The sequence below is a fragment of the Corvus brachyrhynchos genome, unplaced genomic scaffold (assembly GCF_000691975.1).
Source record: "Corvus brachyrhynchos isolate BGI_N302 unplaced genomic scaffold, ASM69197v1 scaffold58, whole genome shotgun sequence".
Lineage (NCBI taxonomy): Eukaryota > Metazoa > Chordata > Aves > Passeriformes > Corvidae > Corvus > Corvus brachyrhynchos.
The window spans coordinates 224,545-242,547 of NW_008239539.1; the positions used below are offsets into that span (position 1 = coordinate 224,545).

Here is an 18,003-nt window from a genome sequence, read left to right on the forward strand (position 1 = left end):
CGCTGCCGTGATTCCCGTGCCGGGAGTCCCCTTGGCTGGGCACCTCTGAGCTGCCAAGCCCTGGCCCCGCTGCCGCCCACGGGAGCCTTTGCCACGAAGCCTCACACACGCTGGGCTACGATGCTCCCAGTCCCCTCACTCTTTCTTGCTGTTTCACTGTACTTTACCTTCTCCTCGCCCCATTCCCCCACACTTAGTGCTGTGTTTCCCATCAAGTCTTCACACCTCCTCTTCCAGCCATGTGGTTAGCGTATCATCCCCCCTCTAAGCTGTTTCTTTCCTCCCAGCTTAAACATTTTCCCCTTCTGGAGGGCATCCTCCCACCTCAATTGCTCAGCCATCCTCGCCTTTGTCCTGGGATTGCTGCAGAAGATTTCTCCATCCGTCCTCCAAGGAGCATCAGTCAGCATGTCTTGCTCACGCAGAGGTTTGCTGGAGCTCCAGTGAGGCCTGCGGGGTGCACATCCCTCTTGCGCAGCACCAACCCTCAGCTCCTGATGCTTTCAATGTTAGCGGTAACTGGGGGGATGATGTTCCTTTATCATCTTACTGCATCTTCCCCACCAACCTGCGTGATCCAGACAAGCTGAGCTCATCGGTACCGCACCCAGCCCTGCGCGTGCCCACGGCAGCCACAAGTCGAAGGCAGCCCCCAGAGAGCTCTGCTAACGATATCATGTCTTGTTAGCTAATGAGCAAACACAGAGCAGCCCCAGCTAGTCCTGGCTGAGGTGGAGACCAAATCGCACGCAGAACCCTGACTGTCCGCAAAGCTTAACAGGCACAAATTGTTTTCAGATGTTTCTACCACATAAACAAGAAAAAGAAGCATCCAGTAATGCACTTGCAAGGCCCTTCAGCATCTCCCAGGAGGAACGCTCTGGAGCTGGAGGGGGAATCTGACCCACCCCTGCTCGTTCTTTTCCTCCTGCCAATAGTATGTGCATTTTGCAAGAAAAGCAAAGCTCTGTCACTGAAACGTGACTTCTTGCTCCTGTAGAACACTCTTGCAGACAGCGCTGTTAACCCCATCCCACAAATTCTCGTTCCCGAATGCTTCCCTGCCCAGCTCCCAGACTCTGGATTCTTTTACTCAAGCTGCAGAAATCTGCAGAGCTGGATAAAAGCTACCCTGTTGGTAAAGAATACCAACCTTGCTGCCATCACCAGCCAGCGTGTTTCTCCTTCAGTGTGCTGAGTCCTCCTAGCCTAAAATAGATGGAATAAGGTGACTTAAGGCCAGGTTCTGACTGCTCAAGCATGAGATGGTGAATGGCAGCAGTTCAGTGGAGAGGACCCACCATTGCTGGCTTGGAGCAGGTCATCCAGCCCAAAAACCTTGTTTGTTTTCTCCCTCTTCAGGGAATACTTTTATTTGAAATGTGGCCTCTGAGGACCAGCTGAAGGAGAGCTCTTTCCTGGTGCTTGTTATGTGTAAGGTGAACGTGTGATTACATGAATTTGCTTCATTCTTCTCTGCTGGAAACTGGAATTTCCTACTTTTTTGAAACCCATGAGAAGCTGTGATCTTGCCACAAGACATGGTTAAAGACCCAATGAAATAGATATCCATCAGCATGTGAATGCAGCACTTTCACTGCTGCAGCTTGCTAAAACTGCTTCAAGGCCTGGTGAGCCACACACCTGCGCGCTTCCAGCCAGGCACTACTGGGTCTGCACCAGCCAGGAGTGGTGCAAAATGGCCCTCAGGTACTGGACAGAATTGTTCAAAACCTCATCTCCAGCTGCGTCCCCTCCTGCATGTACATTTTGCATGCAACACTCCTTGGAGCACTGATCCTGTGTCATCAAGTGTTAAATTTGGGCTCCACTGAATGCAGATTATAATTCAAGCAGGGAAATGGTGGTGTTACTTGGTGGTGCCTTGCCTGACAGTTTTGTGAGAACAGCTGGGACACACCAGGAGCACAGAGGTCTCTTTTTATCAGGATCACCGGTTCCCTAGACAGATGATTTGATTCTGACCTGCTTTGTTCAGTGTTTAGGCCAAGAAAGCCTCCCAGTACCTGGCAAGCACAGCCGAGAGCATCAGATTGCATCCTTGACCAGGAAAAACAGAGCTCCCCTTGCCCTCTGGAAATACATGGGCTTTGCAGTGCCTCCTGTGCTGACATGAAGCAGGAGCACACCCCTGGCAGCTGTCCTAGCAAACAGGGAAGAGGTCCAGAAAGGCCTGGGATTTCTTCTGGGGAGGATTAATAACACAGAAACCCAAGCAAAGTCCCACGGAGTTTCAAACACAGGTGGCCTGGCCAGGAGCCAGAGAGGGAACTGCCAGGAGGGAAAGGACGGGGATTCCCTTTGGGGAATGCCTTTCCAGGGCAGATGGCTGGATCTGCAGCCCCTTGTTGGGGAGCAAACCAGGTTACTGGGTACCAGCAGCTGATCAGGTTTTCATCCCCAGCTGCACATGTGTGTGTGGGATCCTGTGGATAGGAGAAGTGGGGATGGTACAACGGGCTATCTGCTGCTACAGAAATATCTCCCCCTCTTCCTTCCTACCCTGCAGCTCCTGGTGTGCAGCTGGCATCCAGCTTTCTGCCCCAGGGAGAGCAATGAGGGCTGCTCTGAGCACCCAGCCTCAGCAGCACCCTATCTCACGCACCGTGGGAGTGTTGGTGCAAAATGCTTGGAGTGCAGATGCCCCCAGAGTGGATGCCACACTGGGAATGGTGCTGCAGACCTGCAAAAAAAATATTGACATTTTTTGGAGTGCAAATGAAATACCTTTCACTTTCCAAAAAAAACCCAAAAAACCAAACAACTTCTGTTAACAAGCAGCTATGTCGCAACTTCAATTTCCTATAATCCACTCAATTTACATGAAGTTCAAAAACCTAAAACTGGGTCAAAGGTCTTTTGAAGCCTCTGTCACCCTCAGGCAGCAGCAGACAGTGCAGACATTATTGTGTGGGATCATGCCCATGACAAGGAGGGACACACAGGTGACTTTGGCCTGGCAGTTCCATGCACCTGCTCAGGTGCTGGATGTGCCATGGGCTGAGCTGGCAGCAGGCCTGCAGGTAATGGGGGTTTAAGCCCATGGAAGAGGTTCAAAAACAGAGCCAAGCCCGACCATCCTTGCCTGTAGCTTATTCAGCCCAAATCAGGACAGATAATTCCTTTAACAGACATCATCAACGAGTCTACCTGGGGCAGGAGACAAGCAGAGAGAAGAGCCGAAATGTTGATCTGGGAAGATGGTGGTATCCCAGACCACTCACAGCCACAGGAGCTGCTGCCCAGCAGAGCACAAGGAAATCACATCAAAACTCAAGCCCTTCATTTTCTGCCCAGATTAATTGCAATTGATCATTCCTGGCTCTAGCCACAGGGAAAGTGTGTGCTTGCAGTGCCAGGAGGAGTGGAGGAGTGGAAATGAGATACAACTAGGATTTCCCTTACAGAAATATGTATTTTCAATTGTATTTTACCCAGAAAATCCACTCAGACCAAAATGTCAATTTTCATTTTGGTCAACTCATTGGGAGATTTGACCAAAAAAAGGGGGGGAAAAAAAGAAAACAGCATGTGTAAAGCAAGCTATGATTTCCAAAATATTTAGGAAATGTCACTTAGCAAAACAGCTTCCTTCTCCCCAGTTTACTTCAACACAAAAAGGCACTTTTGACATACATATATGTGTGTTTCATATGGAAGGAATGAAAATGTCATGGAAGAAGTAACTCCCAAAATATCTCTTATGTAGCCTGAAAGACTCTTATCATTTTCCAATCCACTCTTGGCAAGAGATGAAATAACATTGCTTCAGAATTTCAAAACTGGGCAGATTTATTTTCAAGAAGCACACAAGGACTCTTATAAAGCAGTCAAATAGGGAGAGCAGTGGCCAAGGGTGTGATCAAACCTCCACTATTGGAATGCAGGCCTGGAAGAGCCTGAATTCAAATTGCACAAATTACCTTTTAGCTGTTGATCTGTAATTCTGGGGTGCCTGTGTTTTGAGCAGGGACTTTCATTTAAATGTCCTGTTCTCCTAACAGGGGAGGAGTGCCAGAAAGAACAAATGAGCTCCAAGGAATGTGAGCTGGATGTCATGGTGGCATTTTAGGGTCTTTCTTTGTGTCCCCCCCTGGGGCTGGGTATCAGCCACTGGTGTCATACTTGATTCCAGTACTAAGAGTCGCTCCTGTTGATGAAGAAGAGGAGCACGAGAGGTAGGAACATGCACATCAGCCTGCAGGTGCCAAAGAATCCCCAAAAGCACCATGAGAGATTTTCAGGTGGAGCAGCAAGGTTTGGTAGTCTGCAGCCAGTAAGTGCATCCTCCAGGTTAGCCCAGGTGGCTTCTAACCTGCTGCAGGGGACAAGCCTTGAAGGAGAACATTCAAAATTGGCAATAAGGAGTGATCCAGTTCAGACAGAAGAACATTGCAGAAAGGACTCAACCTTGGCATTAGTCACAGTGAAGCTCACCATCTCCTAAATCCCTGTATTAACTAAAAGAGAATTGAATTGAATTGAATTGAATTGAATTGAATTGAATTGAATTGAAAAAAAAAAAACAACCCAAAACAAAAAAACCAACCCCAACCAAAAATTTCCAGTTCGGTTACTCATAAATGAACTCAAGGAGTTCATAAATGAGCTGAGGAATTTTGGTTTGTCTGTCAGCAATAAGCTATATTTTTGAAGAAAGAGCAGAGATATGATATCTTGATGGAAAAATATGAACTCAGTAACTGGAGAAAAAATAATTCAGTTACTGACAACAAGCTTGTAAAGAACTTGCTCAGCTAAAATAACAGGGCTTTGTGTAAATCCAGCAAATCTTTACACAAATCTTTAAGAACAGTTTTGGCATAGGCAAGTAACAAATTAAGAAGCTGAAATTTCAAAGTAACGTCAACTCTCTCTGAGAGTCAGTAACAGAGATCCTATCTCCAGCAACAACTAATTTAACCATGTCACCCTGCAGTTAGTTAGACTTAAGGAACGATAATATTTAGTGTCAAAATTATTCCAAACAATCTAATTTCATGGGTTCTGATCTAGACTTTGTCAATCCCCCTGTGCTGCCAGGAAATGGCTCCTCTTCCCAGTCTGTCACTGCTTTGCTGGTTTGTTCCTTCTCCACTATTCCTGGTTTTTCAGGCTGAAAAAGGAGCCATGGAAGAGAAGGGGATTACCAACTTCCAAAGGTTTTATGAGCTCTGTCTCTAGCATGTCTGGAGTGCATCCTTGCCGTTGGATTTCGAAGCCTCCAAGGACAGAATTCCCACCACCTGTCTGGGTCCTGGGTCCTGTCCCAGGGCTGGGCCACTCTCACAGGGACAGATCCTATCCCAATGTGCAGCTGGTTCCCCTGTCACTCCTGTGGCCTCCTGCCCTTGCAGGGCCCTTGGGTCTCAATCCCTCAATCCCTTCCACCTCATCCTGCAGGGAGAGCAAAGCCACCCTCTCAGCTCTCCTCCCAGTGATCCCAGTGGCCCTTCCCCGGGCTCTCCAGTTCCCCTGCCTCTCCCCTGTACAGAGGGATGCCGTGGTGTGCACTGAAACACTGGTGCTATGCAAACAGGAACAGAAGGATTATTTGTACTTTAACCCCATCAGCAGTGAGCCTACAAACATCTGTCAAACACGCTGAGCTGTAAAGGCTCCCTGTTTCCCAGCAGAACTTTCGGTGCAGGAACTAAGGAAGCTGTAGCTGACCTTAGATGAGGAAGCGCTGGTGGAGCTCTCTCTGCCTTTCCAGACCTTCTGCAGGACATGGCAGAAAGAGGAAGCTGCCAGCAGAGTTTTTAACAAATACTGTGTTTGTGATTGTCATAAGATGCCAAACAAGAGGAAGGCAAGAAAGGAATGAAAGCCCAGAAAAAAAGCAACTGTAAATCTTGACTCCCACCCAAGCCTACTGCACGTATTACATTACATTACAAGCATTTCTTACAAAAAGTCCACACGTGGATCAAATGATCCCAGTGGAGTGATATGGTTCAGCACTAGCCAACCTCCTAATATCTGTCTTGCTTAGTTTTCCTTTTTCCTGGCACGTGAAGCACTTTGAAATCATCTGGAGCTTCCTACTGCTTCAGGACTTACGAGGTCCCAAAGCCAGTCATTCAGAAGACTCCTAAGTCACCCTTTGGAAAACTTTTGGGTGTATGTGGGACCAAGCTTTTCTCTTGGAGCCTCAGCTAAGGCAGACTGGCTGTCCCAGAGACCCGTTTCCCTCTGTCGCTGGATGTGACAATTGCACCAGTAAATGTGGTCAAAGCTTCAGCTAGGCAGAAGGCAGGCAGCCAGCATCCCAAAGGGTTTGATAAAACAGAGTGTGTCTTCATTCCAAATTATGACAGAGCCCCTGGATTTCAAGTTGCTCACAAAGGAAAGATCTGTATGAAATATCTAAGCCTTTCCAAAAAAAAAAAAAAAAAAAAAAAAACCCAAATCCCGCAAATGCTTGGACACAGTCCATTTTTTCATGTAATATACAGAAACTTCTCAAAAACTGGATGGAGAATTGTTTCAGAAAAGGGCAAAACCTTCCAAACTGCTTGCTTCCAAAAGCCCTCTGAGCCCTGTGGAGGAGGTGGACAGATATTTTGCTGGAGTCCCAGTGGAATCACCTCAGGGCGCACGCGATCAGCCAGGAAAAGGCAGATCTGGAGTCTGGCTGCCCCAGTCCAATTTCTTCCCAGCCAGGCTGCAGCAGGAGGGACCAGTGGGTCATCGTGGGGCTCTGCAGCTTCCCTGGAGTGGGGTCTCTCCTGTGCTCCAACATCAATGGTTTGGATCACAGACTTCAGTGCCAGAAAGAGAAAGAAGCTGCTCACTGTCCCAGTCCTATTCTCCCCTGAATAAAGCCTTGCAGGAAAGGGAAGGGATCGTTTAATTTCTTAAAGGGCAGCTGAATCCCCTCTAAATGGCCACATTCTTGTCCCTTTTGCAGAGTGTGGCTGGTGCCAAACTTGGTCACAAAGGCGTATTCACAGCTTTTTCCTTCCTACACATTCAGGAGTTGAAAGCCAGTTTGGTACAAACTCCCCAAAATGACTTATTCAGCAGCTGCTTGCCAGCTTCCTGTTTGCAGAGCGGGGGGGGCTGGAGCAGGGGCATGAGCCCTGACACCAGGCACACTGCCGTGGGGACCCTGTGCCTCTGGTGCTCCCTGAGCCTGGCAGAGCATCAGCCACGGCTGACCGGGCTCGGCTTGGGCAGAGACCCCATCACCAGACTGGCCTTTTCACCTCTGCTCTTGGTTTCACCACCAAATTTGCTTTTTCTTGAGGTCACTGGTCCCTGGGATATGTTCCAGCTGTAATGAGGATCTTTTCCCTAGTAAATAATTCGTTCTCTCACCAAGGGAATGGAGCAAATGCTCAGCCTCAAGCTACTGAGCACTGAGGGCAGCCAGCTCCTACCCTTGCCAACAGCCATGGAAGCGATCATCCTCCCTGAGATCAAGAGACTCAATGTCTTGTCTAAAAACCTACAGGAAGACATTGAGGGAACAGGGACAAAGCCGTTCTTCAGCTCACAGGTTCATTTATAGCAGCAAAATCAGAAAAAATGGACGAACCTTGCTCACTACAATGCCACCTTCATACTGGCAGTCACAGATCATTCCTTGTAGCCTCTCAGGCCCATCATGCTTTGGAGAAGTGTAGGAAAGACCAGGACACAGGATTGTTCAGATGCTTTTTATCTGGGAGCTGAGCTCCCAGGAATGGTTTGGGGTGGCAGGGTGTCACCATGGGTTTGCCAAGGAGAAGGAAGCCCTGGGTCTGCAAGCTCACGGAAAAAAAAATGCCTGCTGTGAACAGGTCAGTGATGACTCCTGGTTGCAGGGGGAGGTGGTCAGGATGTTTTCTCAAGGCTGGCTTTGGTTCTATGGTTTTTTCACCATCTGTGACTGCCAGCAGTATGCTTTTCCTTCTCAGCCTCCTACATGGCCTTTTGCTGGAAAACACCCCTGTAGTGTCTGCAATCCCTGCAGCCACGCTCGCTGCTCAGCTCCCGGGGAGGAACCGCAAACTTCTTCATGTCCGTGACATCTCCAGTAAAACAACTTGCCTCATGCAGGAGACAGCCTTCCCAAGAGCAGGCCACAGCCCATGGGGAAGAATCACCATGTTGGTGGATAAAGTCATATTTCTTCCACAGCACCACCCTCACTCCAACTCACGTGTTGTAACTGAACAAGTTGGGTCCTCATGCTCTTTCCCAGCAGGCTGGTGGTAGAAGCCAGCAGGATTTCACTCCAGTGGCCCCACGCTCTTTCACAGGAGCACATGCCACACTGGTAGCCAGGTAGGGGTTAGGCTCTGCTCCCAGGCAACCAGCAACAGGATGAGAGGACACAGTCTGAAGTGGCACTAGGGGAGGTTTAGATTGGACATTAGAAGGAATTTCTTCACAGAAAAGATGATTAGACATTGAAATGGACTGCTCAGGTGGGTGGTGGAGTCACCATCCCTGGAGGTGTTTAAGGAAAGACTGGATGTGGCACTTGGTGCTCTGGGCTGGGTGACAAGGTGATGTTTGGTCATAGGTTGGACTCAGTGATCTCATTTCCAACCTAATTGATTCTGTGGTAGGCTCAGGCTGTCTCGGCTGCAGCTATTTAATCAGCAACATGCTGATAAGCTGACCACCAAAGCTGCCCACTGACGCTCATTAGCAGCAGGTCAGTGGTAAATGAGCTCAGATGTGGTTTCCTGGCAGCAAGGGGACCCTTTCTGCTCACGGAGAGTTTGTTCTTTCAGCAGTGGCTATTTGTACATGCCAGCAGTGTTCACACCTGACCCTGGCTGCAGACCATAAACATTGCCCTGCTGCAGCAGTGACAGTGGCAGAGGAGCCTGGGGCTGCCCGCACAGGGCTCCCCATGCCAGTCATGGGAGTGGGACAGGCACCCAGCCACACAGCTGCATCCCACTCTGCCACGGTGTGCTCCTGAGACGAGGGGCAGAAATGCCCATGGCAGGAGCAGCAAGTACTGCTGAGGGTGGATTAGGTCAGGAATGTGGAAGGATTTGACAGCTCAGACACCAGAGATGAGGACAGGGGTGCTGCAGGCAGAGAGCCAAGGCATGATGGTACTCACATCTCCTGGATCAGACTTCCTGCCCCGGCGGAGACGAGCCACTCCAGCCTTGTTAGTTTGGAAAGTGCTCATTCCTCCTTTCTGGAAATGGTCCTATCCCCACCATGATCCTTTCCATGTGGTTGCCATGGAGAGAACAAATGTTTTTGTGCCTTTCCTGAGTTAAGTTTGGATCTAGCTGCAAGTGGAATTGATTAGCAAAGGTGAGTTGATATATTGCTTAGCAGATCCAAGGGTAATGCTCCAAATTCCAGGTCTACACACATTTTTTGGGCTCATGGCATCAGCCCCATTGGCATTCCAACAGTAGCATGGCTGGGACATGTGGGAGGGATCGGCTACTGGGACAGAGCTCCTTGATGGGACACATCTCCAGCATAAGCTCTTCAGCCTTGGTGCTGAGTTGAGATTCACCTTCAGCATCTTAAGCACTGATCTTGTATAAACCACTGGCTGATATACTGTGCTGGGCACAGGGGCTGCTGCTTCTCATTCCAAATGGACAGTTCCAAGGAAAAACCAGTGATCCCCAGATGATCAAAACCAAACACTTAAAGAAACTCTTCCAGGAGAAGCATTTGAAAGACAGGGGAGTGCCAGCACAGCACTCTGCACCTGTCAGGGACCAGGGAAGATGGAGAGACCACGGCATCCAGTTCTGCTGACTCAGAGTCAGCCCTCACCAAGTCTAATATAATTTTGTTGCACATCATCACCCCCAAGGAGCCTCGGTAGGTGAGTGGTGTTGCAAGTGAGGCCAGTTTTTCACAGTATGTGCTGTATTCTTACAGCTACTGATTCAGCTAAAAGCATGTTCCACCCTGGGGCTGGGCAATTACAAATTTAGAAGCTCTAATTCTAGGTCCATAAATATCTTTGTGGTAACCTTTCTCATTGCATCTGGGAAGAGCCCAAACAGGAAATCTCAGGTAGAAATGGGAAATGAAACCTCATCATTTGAGTCATCAATCATACGGTAAAGTTAGGAGAGGAGTTAGCCTCAGTACAAAGGAGCTTGTCCCTGGCAGGGCTTCTAGAAATACAAGCAGTAATTTCTTCTGGTTTCCTGGAAATCTTGCATCTGAACTTGCTCTTAATTTTCCTGCTGGAAAAGGACTAAAATCTGATCTACTTTTGAGCAAAAGAGCCATTGGGATCAGAGTCCCAAAATAGGCCTGGGCATAGATGCTTCCTTGGTGCCCACTGAGGGCGGTTGTTTGGTGCAATGAGATAATGCTTCCCTGCAAGGATTTCAAACAAAGAGATTCTGTAATCAAGGCTTCAAATAAAATTATCTGCCTTGTTGTTCAGGGCTAAAGAGTCCATCTTAATATTGAAAGGCAGTTGTGTTTTCTGTCTCGAGCTTGAGTTTTGTCATAAATTAAAAAAAAAAAAAAAAAAAAAACCCTGCCCCTGGTAACCAAACCGCTGAGGAGCCACTGCTCAAAGTGAAGTCAGACTCTGAAATCAGCCCTCACAAACCGTTGGTTTTGTGGCCTTTTGAAAATAACTCTTTTCAGATGTGCAATTGGGAATTTGCCAGGCCGCTCCAGATATTTCCCCAGAGGTCCAGATGGTACAAAAAGACATGGAAAATAAGATATGTCATTCTTAAAAAAGATTAGTGACACTCTGCCTTGCTGTAAAGTACTCTCATTGTATCAGCATGGGTTTGGGGTGTGTGACCCAAAGCTCTGCAGCCCTTTGCAAAGAGAGGGTGTCATGAGGGACTCGTGCAGGGCTCCATGAACACACCCCAAGCAGCCCAGTCTCACTGGAGGAGATGAGAAGCATCTTCCACATCAGGACAGTGCAATTTTTTTAGCTATAACCCTCAAGACACTGCTAGAATGAAAATCCAATCAGCCTTGGAGCACCCAGTGAGCCCCTGCCTCAGCCTCTCAGGGTGATCCTGAGAGCTGCCCTGGAACAAAATGCTTGAAATCTGCTGTTCTCTTTGGGTGAGAAATTCCAAAGAAGGGGGTTTGGAAAAAGTTGCCATTCCACTTCACAATGAGGACCAGATTTTCAAGAATTCCTACTGAAAGAAAATTCCAACACATTTGGAAGCTAATTTTGGAAAAGAGAAATACTTCCATCCGTTTGGGGGAGGAGGGCACTACATGTCCCACAGAGAGCACAATCCCCAGCACAGCTCTGAGCCCCGGGGTGTCACTCTGAAGGACAGTGGCCAGCTGAGGACACTTCTCAGTGCCCTGGGAATACAGGGAGGAGATGTCCAAACAACTTCCCAGTAACTTGGTAGCATCTGCCTCACATTTTTGTTTGTGTATCTGGTTTCAGTCTTGAACAAAAAAATTAAACAGTACCAAGCCCTGGAGAGCATTTGCTCAGTGTGTTTGGGCAAAGCCATGGTAAGCCCGACTTGGCAGGCTCTGAGAGGGAAAGCTAAGCCACTCCCCAGCCTCCCCATCCTCCCCAACAGAATGTTCCCATAGCCCCTAAGGACATGGATGTGGGATTTAGCAGGACTTCAGGAGCCACCTGTGGATCAGGGGGCTGCCCAGCAGAGCCAGCAGCTCATCCAGACCTCTTAGACTTCATCACCTGCATCAGAGCTCCCCAGAGCACAGTCCATGACTGCTCTTTGGGAATCATGGGAGGATCTGGACCATTCTCCAGCTGCCAGAGCGGCAGAGCCAAGGGCCTGACTCATCTCCCTCTGTGGCATGGAGCTGGGATGGAGCTGGGGTGGTGGGCAGCCTAAAGGCCGCTGCTGGCCCTCAGCCCCCGTGCCCCACTGCAGACACAGGAATGTTTCATGGGATAATGATAGCCCAGTGGAATCTGACTGTCCGCCGGACCACTGCAAGCTGCTACTTGCAAAATACTATTTCTGGCACCATCACCATCCCGAACCCCAGACCATAATGCTGCAGCCACAGTCTGCCCGATTCCCAGAAATTCCAGCAATGGATGAGGCAGGGGATTTTCCTCACACACCCACACAGGAAAGGAAAAGCTAAATGCAAATGCAGAAGCTGTTGGTGATGGTCACCTAAGTCCTACCTAAACATCCAGCCTGGAGAAGCTGCTGTCTCCTGGGGTATGAAATGCTCCCAGGGCTTTTCTCAGGAATTTTCTCCTGGGGTCTCTGACTGCAGCCTCTCCTCATCCAGGTTGATCCCCTGTCACTGACTGAAATGTGCCTGCCATGTTGTGAGGAGAACAACTCATTATGCAATTGAAGAATCTGAGTTTCTCCAGGGATTATTCTAATCAGACAACAGCTATTTTTACCCCATATCGTATGTTGGAAATACAACTTTGAAACCACACTGGAGCAGCCAAGTTAAATACTGTAATAACCCTGAAAATAGCGTTAGCGACTTTAATGGCTAACAACAACATTTCCAGCAATAACTCCAAAGCAGAAGGAATAATGCCATGCTTCTTGGCACAAGCTGGACTCTGGGAGAGTCAGGGATCAACCTGCAACCCTTGACAGGAGCTCACGGCTATTCAAGTCCATCAGCAGAAGCTCTGTCATAACCACTGCAAATGATCAGTGGCTGAAGTGGCTCAGATAAACAGTGTCAAATCCTAGAAACAAATTACATTTACGACAGCTTCTGTATTCATGACTATCACTACAGCAGGTCTCATAAATTTTCCAGCAAACCAGTGATTATGGCTAATGGGAAAGAGGCCAGTGGCTTAGTGCCCAGAGCAGCCTGGGAATCCTGGGCTCCCTCACAACTCACGCTGGGACCAGAGCAGGAAGGAGCAGCACTGAGTCCTGGCTGCCCACAGTCCCACAGTGCCATGGTGCTGGGAAGCTCAGCAAGCCTGGGAAAGCCATGGGTCTGCAACCATCCACCACCACTGGGCTTCATCCTGGTTTACTTTTCCTAGGCCACGGAGAGAGCTCCTGCACCAGAACCCTGCTGCCTAAGCTACACCCTCATGCTCAGAAACAGGTTTGGTAAAAGCTCTGGGGAAAAAAATCCCTTCTTCTTCCCAAAATATCACACATGCTCTACAGTGGGCTAGTCTGGCAAATCTCCAATTATGTGGGCACAGGTTTGGAAGGGCTGGGGTTAAACTTAGCTCCAAATGTAGACAGTTTGCATCTTATTTTACATCTGCAGGACACCTGCTCAGTTGAAGTCTCAAAGCCCTTTCGCTGCCCCGCACTCTGTCCCTTTTCAGGTGGGGGCCTGGTGGTCCCCAGGGGGCACAGAGATGCCCTGTCTCTGCAGCCAGCTGAGTGATGGCACCACACCAGCTGGAGGCCTGTGTCCAGTCTGGGATGTTGGATGAATTTTCCGGACAGATCATCTGGTATTGTGCCCATTCTGCTTCCCCAGGGCTACCCAGGACAGCTCCCTGGAACTGGGGATCAATTGCACCCAGGTTTCCAGAGCTGCTTGGGCAGAGAGGCTCCTTGAGAAAGCCCCTGGGATGCTCAGCTGCAAAAGCCCACAGCAGACAGCTTCCAGGACCCAATGCATTTCACCAGGGTTAAACATTTTTCACCTTGAGCACAGCTCTACACAGAAAACTGAGAATTGAAAAAATATATTGTCCAGACAAGTGACCCTCACTTGTGCAAGGTAACATCCTCCTGTGCTGCCCATTTTCCAAACCCCTTAGAAAATACCTGCTGGCTAATGCAAGAGCACCCCTGGAAAGCCCCCAGCCCTGGCCTGCTGTGTGCACAGCTCATAGCGGGTCTCAGACATGAGGGATTTTCCTGAACACATCACAGTGTGGATGGATCAAGCAATTTTGACAGCACTGGGATGGTTAAAGACAAAGTTTGGAGCTTTGGGGGTTTGTTTTGTTTTGTTCAGTTTTCTGTGGTCTGCAATGCCACTTTAGCACCTGCCTTGAGCTTTGGAAAGACTCATCCCACAGACACCAGCTGGGTAAAATGTTGCTCAGCAGTTTCTTTAATCCCCAGGTTTTTGGTTCCTGTAGCCTGCTATGCCAGCGGCTCATTTGTTTCTCATTGTGGAATATCTCCACATCTCAGGTTTGTGGCTGCAATCCACATCATTGGTTCCACCCCCCTCTGCTGGCATCCTCCTCTTTCCCCACAGCTCTGAAACTCCCTTGACCTTCCTCCCAGCAGTCCCTAAAATAGTTTAACTTCTTTCCATTCTTAGAGGCTCACCAGGCTCAAAATCCATTGTGGATTCCAGCAGCAGAGACCCAGGTGCCAAAGTAAGAGGATGAAGGGAGCCCCTGGGAGCACCTCACTGTGCCATGGGCAGGAGACCACGGGAGTGGGCTGGCTTGGGAGCTCAGCTTCTCTTGTTCCCAAACACACTGAATCCCGGGTATATGCATTATCCCAAAATAGTGGGATCAGCCACATGGATGGACTTCTCTTGGGAAAGGGCAGACAAACAGTACGCTGTAGGGTGACAGGGCAGGACAGAGGAGTTACTCACAGAAGCATTTCCTTTCTCATGATCACTCCGTTTATCTCTGATTAGAACAGGGTTTTTTTAAACTTCAATCAGTCAGCCTGGGAAAATAGGATGGCAGTTCCTCTAACTGTCCAGCAAACTGCTTGTGAAAAGCATTTGTGAGAGCTCAGCTAATTCACAGAAATTGCTCCAGACAGGCAGCACTGCCTCCAAAAATATGTTATACAACATGTAACTTCTAAACCTCTTACTCAAAAAACCTAAACTCAATTCCAATAGGAGCTGGTTTGTAATGAATTTGGTGTTGATGCCAGCGTGAGGTGTGTAAATAACATGTGTCAATAACACCTCAGTTATTTGGCTGTAGTCACTGCAGCAAATACATCAAGCTATTGTGCTTCCCTTACAAGCCTGTCATCACACGCACCACCCCACCTGCCAAAGCCTCTGCCTTTTTTTTTCTCCCCAGATGTTTCAATCTCCAGTTTGAAGCTGACATCTGGAGAAGTGATGTTGTAGCAATGCTACCTATCAGCAGGCCAAATATGGGACATACTATGGAAATGAAAATGTAGTGACAGAACAAAATTAATGGGCATCCAGATGCAAGTCAATAAGTGATATAGTGCCTGTCAGGAGTTTCCTAATGGGAAAACAGGCAAGAAACCTTGTATTGAAATGCCTCCCAGGAGGGATGTGACATCTGCCCAGTCACAGTTTCTGGAAAAAAGGCACACTCTGCAATCTGAGTCCCCCAAATCACTCGACATTTCCAGTGCCCCTCTCTGCTCCTCACTCCCCCATGCTTGTTAAGCCACCCTGGTCCTCTCCCCTCTCTTCATCCTTTGCAGCCATTTCTGCCAAGACAAAAGGACATCTGAAATACCTCCTCCATGGTGTTTTGGGGCCTTAGCTATCTCAGGAGATGAGACTGCAGGCAGGGGACATGGTTTACTGTCCAGAAATGTAGAGAGGAAAGTGAAACAAATAAGCAGTTTTAAATTTTTTTTTTCCCCTGTAGAGATGCTGAGGAATTCTCCAGCAGTTCAGGCCAAAAAAGAAAACACCAAACCCCAACTCAGGTCATTTTATTTACACAAGGAGGAATGCAGGAATTCTGACTTACTCCAAAGTGTCTTTGGTTACCCTGTATCACTACAAATTTGTTAAGAGAACTAACCCACAATCCCACTAAAGACACAACTGTCAGTTTTAATTCAAATAGCTACTGCAGCCCATAAATGTAGCAAGACACAGCTCCTGCTGCACTTTCAGAAACACATCAGCAGAGAGAAAACAGGTAAGTAAGAAAAAGCCATGAGCTAGGCATGGGTGATAAATTTTCAGGAAGCAGGAAGAAGTAAATTGGGAGCTTAGTTATTTTGAAAGTAATTCCTATTTTTTCAGTGAATATTTATACTGGCTCTGTGTTCCTATCTTTCCAGTCAAAATTGTGTCTCTCACCATGTGATGATGTATTTTAACATAAGGCCAAAAGGGATTCATATTCCAACTAAAGCAACATGGATGTGCACATTGTACACGCATGATTTGCCCTCAATGAGGCTGTCCGGAGAAAGGCAAGAAAGTTTCAGATCATTGCAAGCAGATGTGGTGCCGATCTCAACCAGCTACTAGATCAGAAAGGGAAACCAAGCTCTGATGGGCAGCAATCCACAGTAGGAAAAAGGGACTCCTGCTTGGAAAGAGAGCACAGTTTACATCCCTTATGGGAATCTACATATTCAGCTATGGGAATAAAACCTGCTTCTGATGCCAGTTCTTACATGTCCTCTTTGGCCACCCATGACAGTGGAAGGACAAGCAGATGGGGCGGAAGCAGATTCCACAGCGCTGGTTAAATCAGCTGCTTCATGTGTGTAAAGACCTTTGGTTAGGGTAGATACACCCCAGGGAATTGCTGTTTTCAGTATATGCTTGGCAGAGAAGGTGTCTTGGATTTAATCTCGGTAACCTAGACAAGGTCATCTGAAAGTTGGTTGCAGAGAGGCTTGGAGGTGCTGGAAGAGCTGGAGCCCAGTCACCATCTCTGCCCGATTTCAGGAGCCGTTGCTCAGCAGAGATGATTCCTTAGGCACTTGATTTACCTCCAAAGCCTGCTAAAAACCACTTACACAGAGATCAGGTTTATACCGCCAAGAAGCATTTCTGGTTACTTTGGAGGAATTAGTACGTCAAAGAGAGTAAGACCCCTTAGCAAAGGGACTCATTTTTCATTATCAATTACATTTATACTGGGGATTTCCCAACATAGTTTTTTTGGTAAGTATATGATCTTTTCTTTCTTTTTTTTAAATTTATTTTTTTACATTCCTAAAGTAAAAGGAAAACACAGCTTTGCTGTGTTGCAAAGCTGCAACACAGACCCGTTCTGACTGAAGCAGCGGGTGAGGATGGAGATGTTAAAAATGAGTGAGCACTGCAGAAAGCATTAGTGATTTACATGCAAAAGCAAACTTTACCTATATTGTATTTATGTCCCCAGACCATTTTTTTTTTCCCTGGGAATATGTGAGTTCCCATCTCTTCAAAAGGAGGAGTTTGTTTTCAGCTGCAGTTCTTGGAACTGAAACACTAAGTTTGATGCCAACTGAAAAATTGATATGCAGAGGGTGCACCCTGCTGCTTTCCAGTTACTTGAATTCTTACCCTGGAGCTCTGGCTGCCTGTGCTTTTCTGGGAAGCAAATAATCACATCAAACCTAAGGGATTTGTTTGAAGACAGATTTGAGGGTTCAAGAACCCTTTTGTTTAAATGGGGCCTCAGACAGAAACTGGAGATCCTTCATGTTTAAGTTGCTCTTGGAGCAATGGAACAAAGTACAGTTTCCTAGGCTTCTCTGCCCCATTTCCTTTCCCCTCCTTTCCACAATAACCTCTGTCTCCTCTTGCTTTCCTGAGGACCTGGTGATGCTCCCCTGTCCCCAGCTCCTGTACACCATCTACCTCCTGTGTCCCACAGGCTGCATGCACTGGCTGGCCAGCACTGATCACCCAGAACACTTCAAACTGTAGGGAACTGCTGAGCACATTCTTGTTTCTTTTTGGAAGGAGGATGTGATTCCAGATCTTTTCCCTCCATCCAGAAAACAGCTTTTATTATAGAAACTACACTAATTCAGCCTGCAGATTTAAAAGAGGAGATAGACAAGGTGAGCGTGTAAACTTTCTTACCTGAGAAATAAGATTAACAGGGAAATGTAGCAGGAATTTTAGTTATAACAAGTCAACTTGAAATGCAGACCCCCAAGAGAAGGGGTCTCTGTCTCTTGATCTGGCTTGTGAATTTAGATGAGCTTGTCTCTTGCAGCATTTTAATTTTTATTTTAACCTAAGAGAACAAGCAGAATGGAGTTACAAATTACTCCAACTATAATTAACTTGCAGTGAATGCAGAGCTAATCTCTGCATTGCCAGCACGGATACAGGCAGGAAAGCCTTTCTCAGATCAGGTCCTGTGTGCCGACAGTTCTGGTCAATGATTACCCCTTG

The 18,003-nt window shown here is 47.8% G+C and overlaps 1 protein-coding gene across 1 annotated transcript in view; it reads right to left on the reverse strand.

The window, feature by feature from the left end:
* RHBDF1 (rhomboid 5 homolog 1) overlaps positions 1-587 on the reverse strand; it is a 35,465-nt gene extending 34,878 nt beyond the window's left edge. Inside the window, exon 1 of the mRNA XM_017741224.1 lies at positions 325-587. Within this exon, the coding sequence (XP_017596713.1) occupies positions 325-410 (86 nt within the window). The 5' untranslated portion in view covers positions 411-587. The remainder of the gene's footprint in view (positions 1-324) is intronic.
* Positions 588-18,003: the final 17,416 nt, after the last annotated feature.